Here is a 20,468-nt window from a genome sequence, read left to right on the forward strand (position 1 = left end):
CCCGAGTGACTGAGCCCCTGAAAAATGGTACATCACTGCTCCTTCAGCTGTTACAAGACTCCTGGCACAGTGATCCAGGCACTCCCCCAGACTCATGCATTACCAGTTGCTTCCTACCTCCCTCCTGCTCCTAGCAGCTGATGTCTTGACCACCAGCATGCAGCAAAGATGGAAGGCACAGGCTTGGTGTGACCATAGGTTTAAACCAGTAGGCAGCTTGCTTTGGCTCACTGAATTGCAGCCTTGTCCCTTTGCACCAGCTTTATCACTGGGAGCTGAGGTGACTCCTCAGTACCCTGACCAGACGGTCTCACCATGCCATCTGTCAGAGCAGCAGCTCAGCCCTGGACACCAGCTTGGGCCCCTGCGTGGCTGTGCTCCACAGCTGTCAAGACTCAGATCTGCCCTCCCCCATGAAGGACCACAACATCCAGGGACATGAGCAGGATGGGGCTGATTCTTCCATTTATGCTAACAGTGGTGGCAGACAGCGAAAAGTCCTCCTGCCAGGGAAGGCTCCTTCCACCTGGTAGCTGCCTGTCCTTTCTAAGGGACACCGACACAGCTTCAAGCTACCCATCCTCTGCACTTAGGGCTTTGGGGAGCTGTGAGTACACCATGCAGGGAGTGAGGTCAGGAACCTGAGATCACAGAGAACAGCATCAATGCCTCTGGCTCCTGCGGTGCTGTGGTCCTTCCTTACAGACTGGAGGTCATACAGATCCACCACTGCAAGCACATCCTGAGTCAGACTGGAAAGCAGCCCTAAAGACGGGACAGAAGCATCTGCTCACCTCAGCAAATCTGAAACTCCATTTATAAACTGAGCCACAGTTCAGCAAATGGCCAACTGCACAAGCTCACCCCAGGATCAAGACAGATTGCTGCTGCTTCTGGCTCATGCACCACTTCCAATACTGAAGGCTGCCCATCACAGGTAGCAGCACCATCCTTCTGGGGAGTGCTGGCAGACAGGAATGCTGCTCACCATCCAGACACAGGCTGCTCTACAGGGCTCACAGACTCAGCTGTAAGCTGGGTTATGCCTATTATAGGACAGTGCCAGACAGCAGGTCTGCCAGGCACAAGTGGATTGCACAGCACACCTTGGTCTTCAGATGATGAAATGAGCCTAGTTCCTGCCAAAATCATTTCAGGAAAGATACTCTTTAAAAGTTCCTCTTTCTTCTTCTCCAACTTCTCTGTGTGGTGTTTATTCAGCAAAAGACTTCATCCCCCAAACCTTGATGCCCCTTTAACATACAGATCTATTCTGTATTCACAGGGCTGAATCTTAACACAAGCCACTGGGAGGTATCTCAAAGCACACCCAACATCAGCCTCATGAAACCACAGAAGGAAAATCACAGAATCACCAAGGTTGGAAGAGACCTCAAAGATCATCAAGTCCAATCTGTCACCACAGACCTCATGACTAAACCATGGCACCAAGTGCCATGTCCAATCCCCTCTTGAACACCTCCAGGGGCGGTGACTCCACCACCTCCCTGGGCAGCACATTCCAATGGTGAATGACTCGCTCGGTGAAGAACTTTCTCCTCACCTCGAGCCTAAACTTCCCCTGGCGCAGCTTGAGACTGTGTCAGTAGGTCCCCAAAAGCCATCTCCTTGGTACCACTTCAAAACTGAGTTGCCTTCTCCTTGCTCATCCCTCCTGGCCAGCAGCCAGGCTTGCTCCACATGCTGCTGCTGGCAAAGCCCAGGCTTGTGCCACAGTCAGCAGGACCAGGGAGGGATGCCAATGAATTTATGTCACCAGTGCATCTTCCACCAGAAAAGGAAAATGTGTCAGAAGAGACCAGGCCAAGGCAAAAGCAGAACATGGGATCTGGGACACTCCCTGCACGTTACACAGCAGCTCTCCTGAGCTGGAGACACAGATGAGGAGGTGATTTACTAAAAGGCTTCAGTCCCCAGTCCTACTTTCAAGCAAGCATTAAGTCACAGAAGTACAGCAGGACTTCAGGCAACTGCTAATGAGTAAATGGAGCAAATAAGCTAATTAGAAGAATGACAATCAAATGAGTGATGTTGGGAAGATGATTCATTCCTGCAGGGATAAGCAGGCCACAGCAGAGAGGCCGGCTCAGGAATGTGCCCCCTCTCCCTGTGGGGTAGGGACTTCCCTCAGAAGAGGCTGTGCTGTGCCCAGCTGCAAAAGCAGAAAGGCAGATGCTTCCAAAAAAAAAACAATGATGGTGCTAAGTACCTGGATAAGTGTCCTGAGCTACAGAATCCCCAAACATGACAATCAGTGTGACCAGCACATTGCAGAGACCTTCACAGGAGATCTCTTGGTCTGGAAGGAGACCAAAGGGTTTCTAAGAGCCTCCCTGCTTCTATGAGCTTGTGTCTAGGTACCAGACTGTGTTTATGGCCAGTTCCACACCCCTGCATTACCTCCACTCTCGATTCCTTTTTGTTGGACCAGGTGGGATACCAGGATGTGAAGAAATGGCACACACATGAACCATGGAGCTCACTACCAGCTCCTCACAGAACAGGCTGTGTTCTTGTGAGTCTGCTAACATCCCACGTGCAGCTTCAAGGGTGGAACACCCTGACTGGTATTAACAGGAATGCTACAAGGGACAAGGAAAGACTCAGCCTGCCCCTGCTAGCCAGTGAAGCTCTGTTGCCCAGAAGATATGCCCACTGCCAGATGCATGGGGCTGGAGGCACTGGGGGTAGCAGCTGGCAGACCCACAGCACCCTGCTCTGGGTCCATTCACTCTTCCTTTATGTAAAACCCAGAAGGAGCGAGGGCAGAAGATGGAGACACAGCAGACAGCTACAGCCAGATGTGTCTGACAGCCCAGTGCTGTTCTCACCTGCATGGGTCTGGAGAACATGTTGGTCAGCACTTCTTTCCTGGCTTCCGAGTATTTGTCAGCACCAAACGTTTCATTTAAACTTTTCTGGAGGAGAAAAGAGAGACAGCATTCAGAGTTGGCAGGCTGTAGCAGTAGGGGGACCCAGGCAGACCCTCCTGGGGAAAACAGCAGCTCATCCAAACCATATTCCTCCTTTTCCTGCAAATCCTCTCACAAACCAAGAAGTGCACGTGAAACTGAGCTTTGCTATGGCCCCAGCAGCTCCAACAGGACTACACACCAAGTCCTTCTGAGCACTGACCTATCTCATAGGGTCAGGACAGGGAGCACTCATGGCACAGAGATCCCTAGCTCAATGCCCAGACTGTGAGAGCACTCACAGACCCTTCCTAACCTGCAGCTGACTCCCACTCAGCTTTTGAGAGCTTCGGTGCATGGACTAATGGGACTTTGGGGAGACATGGATACAGGAGATTACTGCCTGGGGCTAGCAGCAAGGAAGGGCTGGAGGGTTCAAAGTGCAGAAGAGGAGCTGAGTGCGCAGCCCTGTGTCTGCTGACTTAGCCTCAGTGCAGCCAGCAAGCAGGGAGAGCAGTCCCAGCTGACAGAGGGGTGTGCAGGAGGTCAGCAGGGATGGGATTAACAGAGGATTAGCCACAGTCCAGTTGCTGCAAGTAAAGAAAACCCTGGAACCTGTGCTCTGCTGTTCAGCTGGAGTTCAGCCTCAGGACACGCTCAGCAGAGGATCGGTCAGATATCTCCTCTGCTGGCTATGTCTGACCTTTCCCAGCACTGCTCTCCAGTCCTTCCCAGGCACCCTGCTCCCCCCCCTGCCCTCCCTGAGACCTTCAGCAGCCCATACAGAAACACCTCAGTGAAAAGCTACTTTTCTATGCGCAAATGCTCTGCCCAGGACCTGCCAAGAGAAGGCAGAGTAAGGACATCTGGGTGTCCCAGTAAGTGCTCCTGCACTGAAAGATCCTTCTCATTGCAGAGAAGGTCACTTGTGCTGGGGTCACTTGCAAGGTCCCCTCTGCCCTGCTTTAAGCTCTGTGTACAACATGGCTGAGTGGGACAGGCTAGGCCACACTTGACTAGGCCTGGTACAGCCAAGAGTGAGTAAAGAAGGTGTTCTGTTTTGGCATGGGATAGTTGCCAACTCTTCCTAGGCAGAGGGGTGCAGGGAATAAACCACACACTGCCGAAACCATGCCATTATGTAGCTGCATACCCTTCACCCCATGGTCCCGTTCCCTGCCAGGGCAAAGCACTCACATGCAGGGTCCCCGCACTGCTGAAGTCGATATCAAGCCCAACTTGGTTGCAAAACTCCATGAGGTCCTTCAGCAGCTTGGTCTGGGGTGGGGGGTGGCGGCGAAGCAGGGCCTGCTCGGGGAAGGTGCGGTAGATCTGATGGGCCACAGCCATGTTCGCGAGCAACATGAACTCTTCCACCAGCCTGCAGCATGAGAAAAAAACAACCCCAAGCCTCAGTTAGAGAGGGGAGCCCCCTGGGAAGCCAAACCAGTCCATAGTGATGGGAGCTAATATGACATGGGAAGATGGGGGGAGCAACTGGTAGCTGCTGTTCTAAAGACAGATTAGATGTGAGACTACAGCAAATCCCCCCCAGATTCTCACTTTCTAGCTGAGGTTTCCTAGGGGACTCAGAGCAAGCCGCCCTGCTGGCACAGACAGGCAGAAGTCAGTAATAACTTTGACAGCTAAATTAGGACAAAATAATCTCCCTTTAGGTCATTTTATCTTCTGAAATGCTTGAGAAGCAAAACAAACGCTGTGCAAGAGATTGCATGAAAACAAACACACACTGCTGTCTTCCTGGGCCAGAGAAAACAGTGTCTCGCTCGCTCCCCCATCCCGAGCTCAACATGTGTGGTCAAGCCCAGCCACTGAGCCCCACCTCAGCCAGGCTTCCAGCCACTGAGCCCCACCTCAGCCGGGCTTCCACCCAGAGCAGGACGCCACATGGACCCCAAGCAGGGCAAGCCACCACTGCAGCTCACTGCAGGACTGCCTTCATTATCCAGGTGATGCAAGGACTCTGGGTGCTCCTCCATGCAACCTACAGACTGCTCAGGATATCCCTGGCTGGGGTGAGCCACCCACCCTCCACCTGTGGACATACACACATCAAATGAGTATCTCCAGGCTACATGCTGCAACAAAAAGCAATCTCAGCACTAAGAATCATCACTGGAGCATTCATGGGTTGTGCTACCAGCTGCAGGGCTTTGCCACAGGAGACATTTAACTCGGCTTAGATAAGCAGAGAGATGTGCTTAACTGGGCTTCCTGCTCTTTGCTGCATGTATTCCCAGGGCTCCTAACTGGTGCTAACTGCCAGAAGAGATAATAGATTTACAGAAGTAACCTCATGCTCCACGCAATGCCCGAGTGAGCTGTCACTGTGCCGGCTCAGCCCCACAGCTCCTACAGGCAAAGCAGCAATTTGCAGGGCTGGCTGGGGAAGCAGGGCTGGATCTGGTGATCCTGCTGCTCCCAGCCCCAGCTGTCACTGGGTAGACTGGCCAGGTGAGATGTACAAGGTGCTGTGCTCCCAGAGTACTTGCTACAGCAGCAATACCTGCCCAGCCCAGGAGGACTTGCCAAGAACTTGAAAGGAAAAGGAAATAAAGACAAGTGCAGAGGAGGAACAAGCACCTGACGACGAGAATCAGCGGCAGAAATGTTAGCCTTTAACGGGAAGAGCCTCATGGGTTCTCCCAGAAGACATCGAGCCAGAGGCCAATGTCCTCTGGGAGACTTTGCAGGGAAAGCAGGAGGGACACTCTTGTGCATGGGCAGCGTGGGAAGAAGAGGTGGGAATGGGACACCCATCCCGTCCCCTCCAACACCTGCGAGTAGGCAGACGCTGCCGGAAGGTGAAAAGCTGGCTCCGAGGATGGGCAATGTGCTCACAGCCTGGTGTGGGAGCAAGGTCAGTACACACAGGTGAGGGGGGACTTCCAAGAGGGTTGAGCCAAGCTCTTGCTCCTGTGCAGCTAAACCAGCAGATGGCAACATCGGTCCCTCTACGGCCACCGGCACTGGGGGGCTGTGGGACAGCATGGGCCAAGGGTGCTGGGTACTCTGGCTGCACATCACCAAGGGGTGGAAAGGCAGAGCAGCAGGTAGCCCCAGTGGGCTATGGCACTGCCATCCCCATCTCCAGGGTGTGGATGGACTCACCAGCTGTCAGCCAGCTGCCATGCTTACAGATGACACATGTGAGGTTGCACCAGCCTGGGCTCCTACCTGGGAAGACCTTTCTGCCCAAGCCAGCCCATGGCAAGGCACAGCAAACAGCATGGGCTGCAGAAGGCAGAACTTCACTTTCCTGTGGGCTTTGCTGCAAAGAGAAGAGGAAGCATTTCCAGTGCTAGCCCCAGCTACACTGGCAGACACATGGGACAAGGTTGGCAAGGAGTCCTTGGGCCTCCCTTGAAGGGTGGCCTCTATGGGTTGAGATGCAAACTCGTTTTTAAAGATGAAGCAATAAGCACCTGTGAACAGCACCTCTTTGGCACCAGCACAACACATTTATCTCAGGTTCCAAAAGAGAGGAACACAGTGAGTGAGTGCTCAAGCAGCCCCTGCCACTCACCTCCTGTCAAATGCCAGAGTGTAAAGCCTTTGCCTCTTAACTTCCAGTGACACTTTGGGCTGGATGGAATTTCCACCTGATTATTAAGTTCTAAATTTTGTTTCACCATTTGAGGTTTTCCATTTTCCTGGAACTATCCTTGTTCTGATGTTCTAGGTAGTACAGTATTTAAGCTAATTACTAAGCACCCTCCTGACAGCAATGCTTTTACACCCAAAGGAAAACTAACAGCACATCATTCCTGCTTCGTTCTGCATCCTCTCTCCTTTCAACACATCACACATGGAGCACCAGCTTCCAGACAGCATCAAAGACAGCCCACATGAAGACAAGGTACCCAGAACATGGTTGGATTGACTGCAAGGACAGGAAAATCTTATCAGGAAGCACCCAGAAGCTTGCACCCATGACAAGGTGGGAAGGATATAACTGTAGATATTCATAACTGAAAATCTACTTGTTTTGCTCTCTCTCCCACAGGCAGAGACAAGCTCTGGGAGGGATGGCTGCAATTTGGCCTTCCATGGAGCAGATACCACACACAAGGTCAGACACTGCCCTGTATCTGGGGGGAAGAGAAGCCCCACGACCTAATGAGTCAGTTTGTGACAGCTCAGGTCCACAAACCACAGTACCCTTGGGAAGGCTGCAGGACCCTGTGGGTTGATGTCAAAACACCCTGCAGGGATTGAGGGTCCTGGATCACCTATGGGTCAGAGAACTGCTTCACACATGCTCCCCACTGCAGCAAGCAGCCCTGCAAACATGAAAGGGACAAACGGTGTGGGGTTGCTGCATGTTAGCACCTAGACAGATTTGTTCTACACACTAGGATTTAGTTTCCAGTGAGAAGAAAGTAGCTTCCACCAGGGACAAGTCACAACTGGGCTAATCCAGAGCACAGGAGAACCTGCCAGGGTCAGAGGGAATGGGCTAGGGGCAGTGAAGGAGCTGGCACCTGTTACTGGAGTTAAGCCATGTCACCTCTTCCAGCAGAGCAATGGGGTCTGTGTCTCAGGACACAAGGAGGCAGTCAAAATCTGCACCAAACAGCTGAACATGGTGGCCTTGGTGCACCTAAAAAGAAAACTGCATTCCCAAGAGGGGCTCTCACTGAGCCTGCACGGGATGATGGAGACTCAGGAGGATGAGCCAGGGCTGGAACAGGCGGCAAAGATGGCACAACCAAGCTGCTACCTTCCTGCCCTTCCTATGTGGCCTGCTAGGGGCACTTTTAGCTAGGGTCCTCAGAAGGGCTTTGGCTGGGCGAGCGCTGAGCCACAGCTCGGAGGAAAGCAAGGGATGCTGGGCAGGTGAGAGCAGAGGCTGGGGGCCAGAGCAGTGCCTGGCACTGGAGTTACTGGGAGCTGTGCTGCAGCCCTGCTAATTTGCTGGCAGGTCAAATGACAAGAGGTTTGGGTTTTTCCTTTTTTTCTTAAAACAGCCTAGCTTGGAGTTTGGCTCAGGGTGGCTGGCAGACAGGACTGCAAAGAAAAATATTTCATGGCTAAAAAAATGGAGACAGAAAGGCTGGTCCCTGTGAGCATGCTGAACGGAGCCCATGTGAAAGGCATTCTAACGCCATCACTACAGTTTCCTCTGGATTAGCTGAGCTATCCTTGGCTCCTAGCACCATAAAATCCCATAAACAATCTGATCTGAACTTTTGCCCTCTCTGCACTGGTGGTTTCCCCCTCTGTCCCACAGGGAGAGCTGAGGATTAGCAGGTGGCTGTCCCTGCTGTAGGTGCCTGCAGATCCTGGCTGCAGCAGGGAGCATTTCTTCGAGGCACCACAGAACGTGCACATGCAAGAGGGAGGAGAGGGAGGGGTGGCAAGGTTTGTGAGCTCTGTAATGTGCACAAGTACCTTCTGCTGGCTCTTTCAATCCCCAGACTTTGCTTATGAGTTATGGGCTGGGTGAAACTCTATAGCCTGTCTTATGCAAGAGGTCAGCTGGAGTGTATGGTTTGCAAAGGCACTTGTCTCAGGAGTTTCAAATGTAATCGAGGCACACTGCCTGCTGGGGAGATTTCAGGCTCCTGAGATGCTCTTAAACACCAGACTTGGTGCTTTTCAAAGTATCTTCCATGTTTTTCACAGCTCCTGTAGGCAACAGGCATCCATGAAAGCATCCAGTTGAAGAGGACTCACATCTTGAACTCAAGTTTCTGGGCTGTAACTCCTCTCTCACAGCTCCTACCAGAGCTAAACATCCATGGGACACAGGAAGAGGAGCTGCACATTCAGACTCTGGAACTGTTTTAGTAGCAGCATTACTATTTGCTCTGTAAAAGGTTAGCTAGAGCCTCCCCAAACCTTGAAAAACCACTCACATCCTCAACAAGATGGTTGTTTGACAGCAAATCAAATATTGGTTTCTCCTGCCAAACCTCTGCAGAGTGAAGCAAGGCAAGTGAAATGCCTGTTTGGCTGCTTGTCTCCATGGCAATGCGGCCAGGCTATATAGCAGCCGTGGAAGTACCCACTCTCCCTGATTAACTTGACAAATGACATTAGCTAAGCAAGGTTGGCTGCAAGGGAGAGACAAGGAGCACTTTGTTTGCAATCCAGTAAGTGCAGGAAGAAGGCAGGCAGCTTGGTTAAAGCAAAGCAACACAAAAAACATCTGCTGTTCCACTAGTGAAACAGATCTGGAGCATTCAGATGAAATGGCAGCAAGATAGGGCTGAAAAGAGCAGCATGGTTCTTCCCCCTTGCTTTCTTCTTCACCTCCATCCCCTCCTGCAAGATGAAACCACTGGGTGTATCCAGGCATTGGAATTGTTCTCTTTACTGAGGTGTGGTTCAAGAGATAAACCCACAACACTGCCCAGCTCTCCCACAGCAGGCATTTGTAACAAGTGATAGGATGAGAGGAAATGGCTTCAAGCTGCATCAGGGTTAATATTAGGAGAAGCTTCTTCACTGAAAGGGTCATCAAACACTGGAACAGGCTCCCTAGGGAGGTAGTTGAATCACCATCCCTGCAGATGTTTAAAAGATGCAGAGGTGTGGCGTTAAGGGACATGGTTTAGCACCAGACTTGGTAGTTAGATAAAGGCTGGACTTAATAATCTTCAAGATCTTTTCCAAATTAAATGAATCTTTGATTGCTTTTTATGCCAGCCTGGAGAAGTTGGTGCCTCTTTCACCTGCTCCCAGTCAGAGCTGAACTGTCCTAAGCTGGGTACTAAGCCTCCTTCCAACAGTGGTCGCTCTGGTTGGGGGAGCTGCTACTAGATAAATCCCAACAACTTTCCAGGATCTCAGACTTGAGCCAAATGTGACCAAATGATTTCTGCAAAGGTTACCAAACTTTCTTCTGCTATCCCATTACAAAATTTCATGTGTTCCTCTCCATCTCATCTGCTCCTCACAGCACGTGCTCCCTCCTGCATAGGGAACAAGGCTTCAGCTGCTCAAATTCCTTCCCATCTCCAGATGGGTTTACTATCCTGGTTCCACATGGGTTTGTGCTTCAAGCATCATTCAAGGTCTCTCAACCCATAGCTGTGTGCCTGCTTCAGGTGTTCAGCTCCATGCTGGATTCAAATAAGTTTAGGACAGCATAGCTTCAACACCATCACACTCTGTTTGTGTTTGAAGCAAGCAGTGCCACAGGAGTCCAGTGCTGAGAAAAGTTGGTGTGTGTTTGAGAGAGCTCAGACAACACTGATGGATAGGCATCCCCTTGCTAGGGGCCGTACATTGCTGAGAGCCCTTGTTCTCCACTGGCTTCAAGGGGATTATTGCTGCAGTTCATTTCATAACAAATAAGAGATCTACAGCCACCTCCTGGGAATGGGACTCTAAATCCTGCTGTATTCACCAAGAGAAAGTCACCTTCCACAAAAGGCTGCAAACAGTCCTGTGCACGTCCAACAGCAGCAGCGGCATCAGCTGAAGGGAAGCGGTAGAGCAGCAGAGTTCAACCAAGAAGCTCTCTGCAGAGCACTAAATCCAAAGACCGCTGGATGTGGCACAACTTTTTCTTCTTTTCTTTAAATCATGTAGGTTTATTTTTGATTACAGCTCTTCCATGAAGCAGAGGAACTCGAGAGGTTTCTATAAAAGCTCTTCTAAAAGCATCATTAGCTAATCCCGCATCCCCTGAGAGCAGAGCCAATGACAGCATCATGCTTTTTGGCTGGACTGGCGCTTCTGATGGCTCTTTTTCATGCTAAATCCTGCAAGAATGGTGCACTGTCTTCCCGGTGACACTCTGCCCAGCCAACAAAGAGGAGCATCTTCAGCCATCCCCTCTGGAACAGCACTGCAGCCGCTGAAAGACTTCTGAAAATCAAATCCCCTGTTATCCCCAAAATTGGCCTGCAGCGTTACATATGAGCTGTGCAGCATTGGTGTGGAGCTGCCTTTGCCAACCACAGTTGCCAAATGACCAAAGGCCCTACTTTTTTTTTGAAAGAAAAAGTAGTAAAAGGCAAGAATGCTGGCGGTTCCTGGCTGGAGGAGAGTAATCTGTGCTCCTTTCGCAGCTAGTGGTAGCCTCGAACAAAGCATAGCAGAATAATGGAATTACTCCACTTTCTGAGACTGCTCAATTAGCTCTTGGTTAAAACTGTTAACATTGAAACTTGATGAGAATAGCAGCTCTGAGGCAGTTTTAGATTCATTTCTTCCTAAGCTAGAATGCCTTTTCCCTCTAATGAACTCCCTTTCTGGGGTATAATGAATGCCCTTTTTATTAGCTATGGTGCCTTTCCATTAATAGATGCCTCCAACACAAATGCATGGGAGGGTTTTCTGAATACAAATGTACTGGCCACTCTCACACCTTGAGGTTGGAAATACCATGAGACCACTCTCTCTGCCTTATCCAAATTAACTGCAGTATGATGGAAAACCATTTAAAGCTGGGCTACCAAAGGCATTTGGCATGATTAGGAATTAATTGCTTAAAGCCTGATGTACTGGGTTTGCACACGAGGATTTAGACTGCTAGAAAAACCTCAACCATTTGCCTAAGTTCCTTTGAAATTATTGATGCCAACTTGCTGCCCTGTTACATAGAAGAGCTGACTTATTCTGGCAAGATGATGTCAGGTGAGATGCTAGGGTGCTGAAGATGGCACAAGCGGCTGTGAAGTCTTTGGCACTTCTTGGTGCTCAAGTGTGTGGATGGCAAACACTTCCTCCCAGCCTGGAGCTCCTCAGCCTCATCTGTGGCTCCTATGGAAGGGACAAAGTCAATGGCCCTTGGTCCCACCACCCTCTGTCCTGTCTTAATCCAAGTGGCAATGGAAATGCCATCACACTGAACAGCAAGTGATGCAGAGGATGTAGTCCCTGCAGGCTGCATCTCTTCATTAAATGTTAATATGACTGCAGTCTGCTCCTTTTCATGCAAATTGGCAACAACCTTCAGACTCCTGGCATGAAGCTGAAGTGCCCCTCTGTGCCAAGACAGCATCTCCAGCCACTGTGGTCCAGGGTTGAAAGCTTAGATGTGCACCCACAGGCTGGGCCACACAGGACACAGATGCACACCTTCAGCTTCTTTGGTCCCAGCTCCAGTGTTTTCTGAAGTTTTCTCAGGACTATTGCATTTCTGAGCCCAGGACAGAGGACTTCAACCTCAGCATTACAGACAGAGGAAGATCTCCCTCCAAGAATGGCCCTCTCCTGGGTCAAGAAACCGTTTTTTTCCCATGGGCCCCAAGAAGCCCACAGAGTGCTCATCATGGACACAGAACCCCGCTTACATCCCCTCCTAGAAATGCCTCTGGTGGCTGCCTGTACAGATCCCTGCTCATGCTAGATGTCAACATCAAAGTGACAGTGCTGTTCAAAACCCCTCCTTTAAAACACCACCCCTTTACCTTGCCTAAACACTTCTCTGTGGGGAAGTCAAGGACAGCACTGGAAGGGGTTTGCAATTCCTGAGTTCAGCTTCAGGAGCCATGTGGCTGGGAGTCCTAGGTCAGCTTCCCATGGATCCATATCAGACCTGGTTTCTTTATCCAGGGAGCCACTGGCTCACTGAGATCTTATGTCTCAGAGGGAGCTATGATGGCCAGGGCCTTGCTTACTCTCCACAGAGGCACAGGGGAGGTGTAAGCAGTGACCACTAAAGATAACAGGTCTCACAGGGGCAGTCACAGCCTGGGCTAGCAAGCCTTACTTTTGGGAGTGCGTTAGGATGCTCCCAAGCAGGGATGCTCTCCAGGTTCTGGGCACAGAGCAGGAATCCAAGACAGTTTTCTCCAGCCTGTGGGGATTCCCAGTGGGCAAAAGAGCCCAGAGCCCAGGTGGGTCTGAGAGAGTGCAGAAGAAAGGGGAAATACCTCAACCTGCACCCAAAGCCAGACTGGCAGCCCACATTCCTGAGACACACAGCCTGATGAGCTACTGGCTCTGAAAGCAGAGCTTAGGACAAGACACAGAATATCCACATCATCCAGAATCTGGCTAAGAGAGAATGGAAAGAATTCCTGAAGAAATGCAGACAGTCCCTCTCCTGATGGGAAAGCCTCCAGTCCTGCACACTGGGCCAGCACAGCCTGTTATCAGGCTGCATTTCCCACTGAAAGGAGGAAGCAGGAATGAAAGGCACTTTTCCTCGCCCTTAAAAGTTTATACAAGTGATTTATGGGTCAGAAAAATTAGTAAGTTTGTTACTGAGTGCTCCATACAGCAGCATGTGTTACATGGCTGCTGACCAGAAATGACAAGACCCATTAGGTGGAAGCAAAGGGCAGCATGATGGAAAGTTAAAGATGCTTTTTGCCCATTTAATTAATTAGCCAGGTCTTTTTTTTCCCCCATCCCCTGCAGCCTTCATTAATGTAACACTGAAGTGAAGGAATATTAACAATTCAGACAACACATTAATATTAACACAACACCTGCAAAATGCAAATGTAAGTCCATTAGGTAAACAGATGATATTAAGCCATTGAGGCAGAAATAACATTCTGACATTTCCTAGCACGAGTATCCTGCAGAGACACTGTCCATCACTTATGCTCCATTATAAAGCCATGGCCCCTTGTACGTAGGAGGCTCCTCATCTGTTACTAGTCCCTGCAAGGATGAGGAAAAACTTACATTTCCATTAAGACATTTGCCAATTTCATGTGGGAAGTGCCTTACTAAAGCCATGTCATGAACCAGAAAGATCAAAAGGGATTTTTAAAAGGATTTTATCTCTGTGCTAGCAAGGGATGGAGATAAAAGTTGAAGGTGATAGCCTGTAAATATTATCCTACACTTGGGATGGCTCCAGAACCTGAGCCTTCTATTATAGTTTAATCTCAGACAAGTTTTCAGTAAGGGATCAACAAACAGTTAATCACCCAGAGAACTGATAGTACTGTAGGGAGTGACAGACTGCTAGAGCCAGCCTTCCTGTACCATGTTCCTCACCATCTAATGCTCTCACAGATGTTCCAGCTGAGGAGACGTTCACACCCTCTGCGTGTTTCTCCCTTTGCCTTTGCTTTTTCCTGGCTTACCTGGTATTGAAGAGTTGATTACTTCCAAAGCAGGAGACAAACTGCTTTGGACAAAGGGGAATTAATAAAGAAGGGATGAACCTCCCAGACTAGAAACATATCCTTTGACAGCAAGCAACTGGGGAAGAGTCACCGTCTACCCAACAGAATGTGACCCAGGGACAAATAAGCAGAAGCCTGCAGAAGCTCAAGAGGAGATGAACAACAAAAGCTAGCCAAGAAAAGTTTAAAAGATCAATACCATAAAATCAATCTAAATAATCTGTCACACAAAGGCCATGGTGGCACAGCTACTCAGTATGTGCCCCCCTGATGTTCATGAAGTGAAAGTCAGCCAGTGACTTGCTAAGTAATGCCCTCTTTTGCTCCAGATCTCTGGTCTAACCTCCTGCTCAATGCAGGATGACTTCCAAGTTGGATCAGGTTGGCCTTTTCCAGTTGAGCTCTAGCAATCTCCAAGGTCAACTATCTCATAGCCCCTGTGAGTCCCAGTTCCAGTTCTTAACCATGCTCAGAAGTGTTATTTGGGCTCATAGGAAAAGACCTCCAAGAGAAGCAATCACCCAGACTGGCCAGCCTTCAGCAAGAGCCTTGCCAGGGGAGGACTGCTCAGGAGAAACATGCTGTAGGGCAAGGGAATTAGAGCAACCACTGTGACCACTGGTTCTGATAAGATCTGTGTCAGGAAAACTTCCCCCTGGCCGCAGGATGATCTGCTGGGGATGCTGCTTTCCAGGCAGAGTGGTGTGCTCACAGCAGTGTCCATCACTGCTCTGGTTCAACCTCAGCTCTGCAGTTGTAGCACTGAGTATGGGCAGGTTAAAGGGAATAGTTGTATCAATACGGAGTGAGGGATCCAGCTGGCTCCAGCTGTATTATTCTTGGTCTGAAACAGCTGCAAAGCACAATACACGAACCTTCTGGTTACCAGGACTTTCAAAGACATGGAAACCCTAGGGGGAAGGGAGCAAGGTACAGGGGACACTGACAGCAGATCAGGATTAAAACAACCAATACAGGTTAGCAAGGAGATGAAAAGCAAATGGGCAACACAAGATTTGGGGGTGATGTTCACTAAACAGGGAGTACCAAAACACTCTGGATAGCTTGTGTTTTCAAGAAGCCTCTTGGCAGATTATAACATCCCAGAAGGTTTTATATCCAGCTCTTACAATCTTAAACTAAATATTAGGTGAGAAAAATATGCTTCTAAAGAAAAGTCAGGCCTAAAAAACAACGAGCAGGAGAACGAACATACTGGGTTTGCGGAATATACAACCAACAACAGTTTTCTTTCCCACAAAATAAAGCCAAGGGAATGAAATGCAGAGATGAGCAGGATGGAAAAGCTGTAAGAATTTAGACAGTCTCTCCCCCACATCACATCTCCCCCAGGCACAACCCTCACCCTGCCTGGCCTCAGCAGGCAGGCTTGGAGCTATGCAGTGAACTCCTGAGAGCACCTTACCCCCTCTGCAGTGGGACAGATGCAAGGTCCAATAGGTCTTCTCCATCTGCAGCTTCTCTCTCTTGACTTTTATGTGCATCAATTCAAAAGCTATTTGATTTACTGGCTTAAGGGTTGTGAAGAGTCTAGCTTGGTTCTAAGGACAGGCTGAGGTTAAAGGCAGCAATACAATTTCACCACTCTGTCCATTAGGAGAGAATGTTCAGGTCTGGATTTATAGTTACATTCCAGTGAGCCCACAGATCACAGCAGGCTGAAATTAGCCTCATTTATGCAATGGGATCAAGGAGAAACAGCCAAACATCTACTGGAGCTGGGCACACAATGGAGAAAGTCCAGCAGCATGGGAGCAGGCATCAAATGGCACATGCTTGCTGCCAGAAAGAAGGGCACACAGTTGTGGTGACAGAGGGCTGCTCATCTGCAGCTGGAGCTGCTTACAGCCAGACAGTAGATGAGGTAGCTTCAGTGAGACCGTAACAGGTAAGGATGGGTGGCATGGGACCTATTGCTGTAAGCAAGGAAGAATCATATCCTTAAAGCCCAGTAACTCTGCAAAGCTGGATTGGTAGGACAGGACATCGTTTCACATCACAGCCCCTCTGCTGAGATCATATAAAAGACAGAACAAGCTCTGTTTCACACTGAGGTCTGTAAAACCTCACACACTGCTGGGTGAAGACAGCAAACGTCTCAGTCCCTGGCTTCTACAATCAATGAGTGAACCTGGCTGCTCCTGCTAGTTCCTTCACTGACTTTTACAGGTCCCTCAATCACCTCTACGAGCAGAGGAACCAAAGCTAAATCCTCCAAGACACCCTGAAACTGCTCCTTTGGGGCAGGGTTTTACTAGATCAAGGCAAGTTCGGTTAAAATGAAGATGTGATGAGAAGAGTGATGAAGAAGAACTCTTCCAATGTTATCTTCCAGGTTCTGAGTTGGGAGCTACAACCAGAGGTCAGCAGCACAGACCAACCCCCTGGAAAAACCTACCATCACCAAAAGCAGACGCACAAATCTGTCAGCACATCTGTGCTGCTGAAACCAACCAATCCCAGCACTGGATCATGGTAAGATTTGCAGCACTGTCACCTTGCAGTGCCTTGGCAGTGCCTTTTAAACCTTGGAAAAGGGGTATTTCAGGCATCTGCTCCTGCCTTTGCATGTAAGTGTTACAAAGCCAAAAGAATAGCCTCTCTTGGAGCATGAGGCATATCCTAAGATGGCCTGGAGCTTTCTTGTCCCACAGACATTGAGTAGTAATCTCCAAATGATAAAACAGAAATAGACCCATATATCCTCCTGCTCTGGTGAGCCTCCAGTCCCAGGCCTGACAGATACCTGGCTCTTGGTGTTGTATGTCTCAGACTGCTTAACCCTTGAATGAACAGGTTAGCTCTGTACATTCAGAAGAAGGAATCACACTATTGAATCTGTCTTTTGCTTCTAAATCACCATCCTGGATTGGATGGCAATGCCCAGCCACCTTCCCAGTGCCCAAATTTGTCAGTCTATATTGGGAATCACCAGGGCAAGTCACAACCTGCAAGGACCTTGTTATTAGAAACACAAGGGTGGCTTCATCCCTGGCTCGGAAGGACCTCAGTGGTTGGATGTCTTATGGTGACTGGACCCCACCCAGCCATATTCACATGGGAACCTGATTTGTCATGCCTTCATACTCAACAGTCAAATGTGAACGCCTTGGGTCTTGGACCTCTGTTTGGCAACTAGAATTACATGATAGACCAATCATTTGCAGATCTGAGAGTGACAGCCTGTGTGGTTGGGATGCACTGCAATCTTCAACCTGAGACTGAGCAGAGAGCTCCCTTGTCCTTCCCAAGCTCAAAAATTACTGTGAGATGGGAGAAGAGCAAGCAGCCATGATGACTATTGCCTCCTAGCAGGTTCCTGATGCTCCAGTCACACAGGTAGGAACACATCAAGGTCGCCTGGGGAAAGCAAATGCAGTGCCATGACTTTCCTGGAATATGACACCAGCTCTCTGCAAGAGTTATCAATAACACCAGAGTAAAAGCTTTTGGAGCTTCCTCTGACTGATTAACTTGTAATTCCAGACAGCCAGAGAGAAGGCCAATGCAGCTCCACCAGATGCCCTTCAATGGCCAGTTTCAGCAGGGGACAAAACCACTCAGAACTACTGCTGGCAGCAGCAATACAACTGTACCGAGAGGTGGTTAGGAGAAAGGGGACACAGACACTTGCTCAAACTGCCAGTCCCAGTACCTAGCAAAGGGCAGGGACTGCATGAACCCAGTAAGCTACCACAGGGGATACTACAGCTTCTGGTTTTGCCCACATTTCACATGCTTACTTACCACTGTCTGGGCAAGACAGACACCAGTAACCTCTGTGAACACTTGTGGGAGCATGCCCCTCCACAGCAGGAGAGGTCCCAAGCCCATTTCAACCTGAGCTTGCTCCAGAACACATGAAGACAGATCCCACACTGAAAGGCAGTTCAGGAGCGATGCATGGATGGCCTGAATGTCAAAGCATGGGAAACACAGCTTATGGTACGTGCAATCCAGGCACAGTATGCCCTCCTTGAAAGTCATTCTCCTATTGTTATTTAACATCCTGCAAGTTTCAGCCAGAGACGCAGTCTCCCATCCGCGCCCTGAACTGGTCTGGGAATGGCTGGGAAGAAGAAAGGGAGCTTGAAATGAACTGTGGAAAGATTTAAGTGCTCTAACTGCTGCTTTCCAATACAATTTTCCACTTGGGGCAGGGGAAGGGAAGGAGGAGAGTCTGACAGCAGTTTTAAGCCAGTCACAATTGTGACAGGTTCTTCTCTTCCACTTCCAACCAGCTCACAGGCAGAAAGAACACTTTAACCTCCATTAATTACCAGTGCCTTATTCCAGCCCAGGGTTTCAGAGCAGTGGCAAACTATTAGGACCAGACAGGAGCAGGTCCTGCCTCAAATCATGCTGTTTAGCTCAATGAAGTAAAACTCTTGTCATTCATGGTAGCAAGAGCTACTGTGACTCTTCCTGCTGTCCCACAGTTTGCACTGAGGGCATCTCACACAGGCAGCACCACTACTGCAAGGGAAGACAACAATACAAACAACTTCTTGCACTCCAGCCTCTGAGAATAGGTTAACAACCAACCAACAGACAGATCTGTTGTGCAACCAAGCCATACACAAAGGATAAAAAAAGGAGTTGAACAGAGGAACACACCACTTCTGCCTACTCTCTGGCTATCAGAGACTCCTGCTGTAACTCTACCACCACGTGAAGTTTATTGCATTCATCAGTACTGACCATGGGATATGCAGCTTGCAGGTGGTGTTTAGGGAAACAGGGACAGCTTCGATGCCCTCATACAATTAGAGCCGAATGATAACAAAGTATTGCTATGCTGATTCTCCTACTTCTTGGCTTAATTACAAGCCATGAAAGATCCTGATCAAAACAAACCAAAAAACCAGCTATAACTGAGATGTGCCTGTGCAGGGACTAAGCATACCCTAGCTCCACAGTTCAGACCACGCTGCCCTGTGTCCCTTCCACCCTCAGCTGGTCTCTCCTGCTGAGATGTGGCCTCAGCTCCTACCTCATCCCAGTGCCCAGCTGCAGATACCATCCCTTCATGCTCACTGATGACAAGATGTGTCATTCTCCCTTCTCTGGTGACACAAGACTTTTGCAGATCTGCCCCCTCTGATACTCGTGGCTTGCAAACTGCTCACAGGTATTTTTAGGATTACTCTTTGTCACTGAATACTAAGAGGAGGTAGATGCTGCTGCCAGATGCAGCCAGAGCTCTTCCCAGCCCCACTGCAGTTCCAAGAGATGCTGGTGAGCAGCTGCCTTGGGGTTCAGGTGCTTTGTGGCTCTGAGCCACAAATGAGCCCAGCCACAAGCAGGGGAGTCCTTTGCCCACTTTCACTGCCTGGAACAGCCGAAGGCTCCAACCATGGCAAACTGACAGCAGGTAAGAAGTGAGATGATGTGCTTGAATGTGCACAGATGTGCCATAAAGAAGGAAGGAGGACTGGCTGCGAGTTCAGATATAGTGATGGGGACATAATGTGCCAGGATGCTGAGGTTCACACAGCAGCAGCCATCAACAGCTCCACATTGAGCTCTGAGTCACAGGGAACCAGCCTGAGGAGCAATTACTGGTGTATAAATGCTCTTAAACGGCAACAAAAGGATGGCAAAGAGTTTCCCATCAACCCCCCACCCCACCCCTTCAACTCTTCATTTCTCCCACTTAGGTTTAGGAGGATACTTCCTCCTGCTTAGACAAGCAAAGGCTCCTGTGACACGAATCAGGGGCGAGCAGCAGCCACCGTGGCACAGCAGGTCTACCCTGCCAGCATCACCAGCCCCCCTGCCAGCACTTGTGACTGCAGGAACCATGCACCGTTACAAACAAGCTGTTCCTCTAATTCAGCCCTGCTGACTCCTCAGCTGAGGAAGATTTTCCAGAAATTGTCTGGGGCTTTGACTAACCAAATGAACTTTCACATCAGACTTCAGTCCTCTAGTTGCCACTGCACCACTCCCTGCAAGCCCAGCCTGTTCTACTGAGAACCACAGGGCAGGAGAGAACTCCTGAGCCACAGCCTGCTCCAAAAACACAGGTCTGCAGCACTGACAAGCTCCCCACATCTCCATCTTCACACACACAAGCTTTTTGTTTGAACCACAGACTACCCTAGGACTGAAAAGGAAAGTGCACACCCAGACGTTCATTTTGTATGTGCTGACAGTCTCACTTTAATCCTACTTTCCACGTTTAAGGTGTTAATGGGAACCTTGATGCATTTCAGAGGGAACGTGCACAGATAGAAGATAGATGTGTTGAGCCTAAAACCCTGCTCCTAGAGTTCCTATCAAGAGCTGGATTTGTTTATATCCATACGATACAATCTCCATAAAAGCAATCAACCACCACCGAAAGAAGATGTTTCAATATCTGCACAGCCTTCACACAGACTAAGCATTAGGTTTGCTTTTATGATGCAGAATAATATAACAGATTCCTTCCACAAGTTCCCAA

General features: G+C 49.5%; 1 protein-coding gene across 1 annotated transcript in view; it reads right to left on the minus strand.

Moving 5' to 3' along the window:
* The window catches only part of DIS3L2 (DIS3 like 3'-5' exoribonuclease 2), a 208,364-nt gene that overhangs the window by 6,761 nt on the left and 181,135 nt on the right, over positions 1–20,468 (minus strand). The window contains exons 16-17 of the mRNA XM_068163904.1: positions 4,131–4,314; positions 2,853–2,939 (exon numbers count right to left, since the gene is read on the minus strand). Of these exons, the coding sequence (XP_068020005.1) occupies positions 2,853–2,939; positions 4,131–4,314 (271 nt within the window). The remainder of the gene's footprint in view (positions 1–2,852; positions 2,940–4,130; positions 4,315–20,468) is intronic.

This window comes from Melanerpes formicivorus, unplaced genomic scaffold (genome assembly GCF_026170545.1).
Source record: "Melanerpes formicivorus ecotype bairdi unplaced genomic scaffold, bMelFor1.0.p_v2 SCAF_76, whole genome shotgun sequence".
Lineage (NCBI taxonomy): Eukaryota > Metazoa > Chordata > Aves > Piciformes > Picidae > Melanerpes > Melanerpes formicivorus.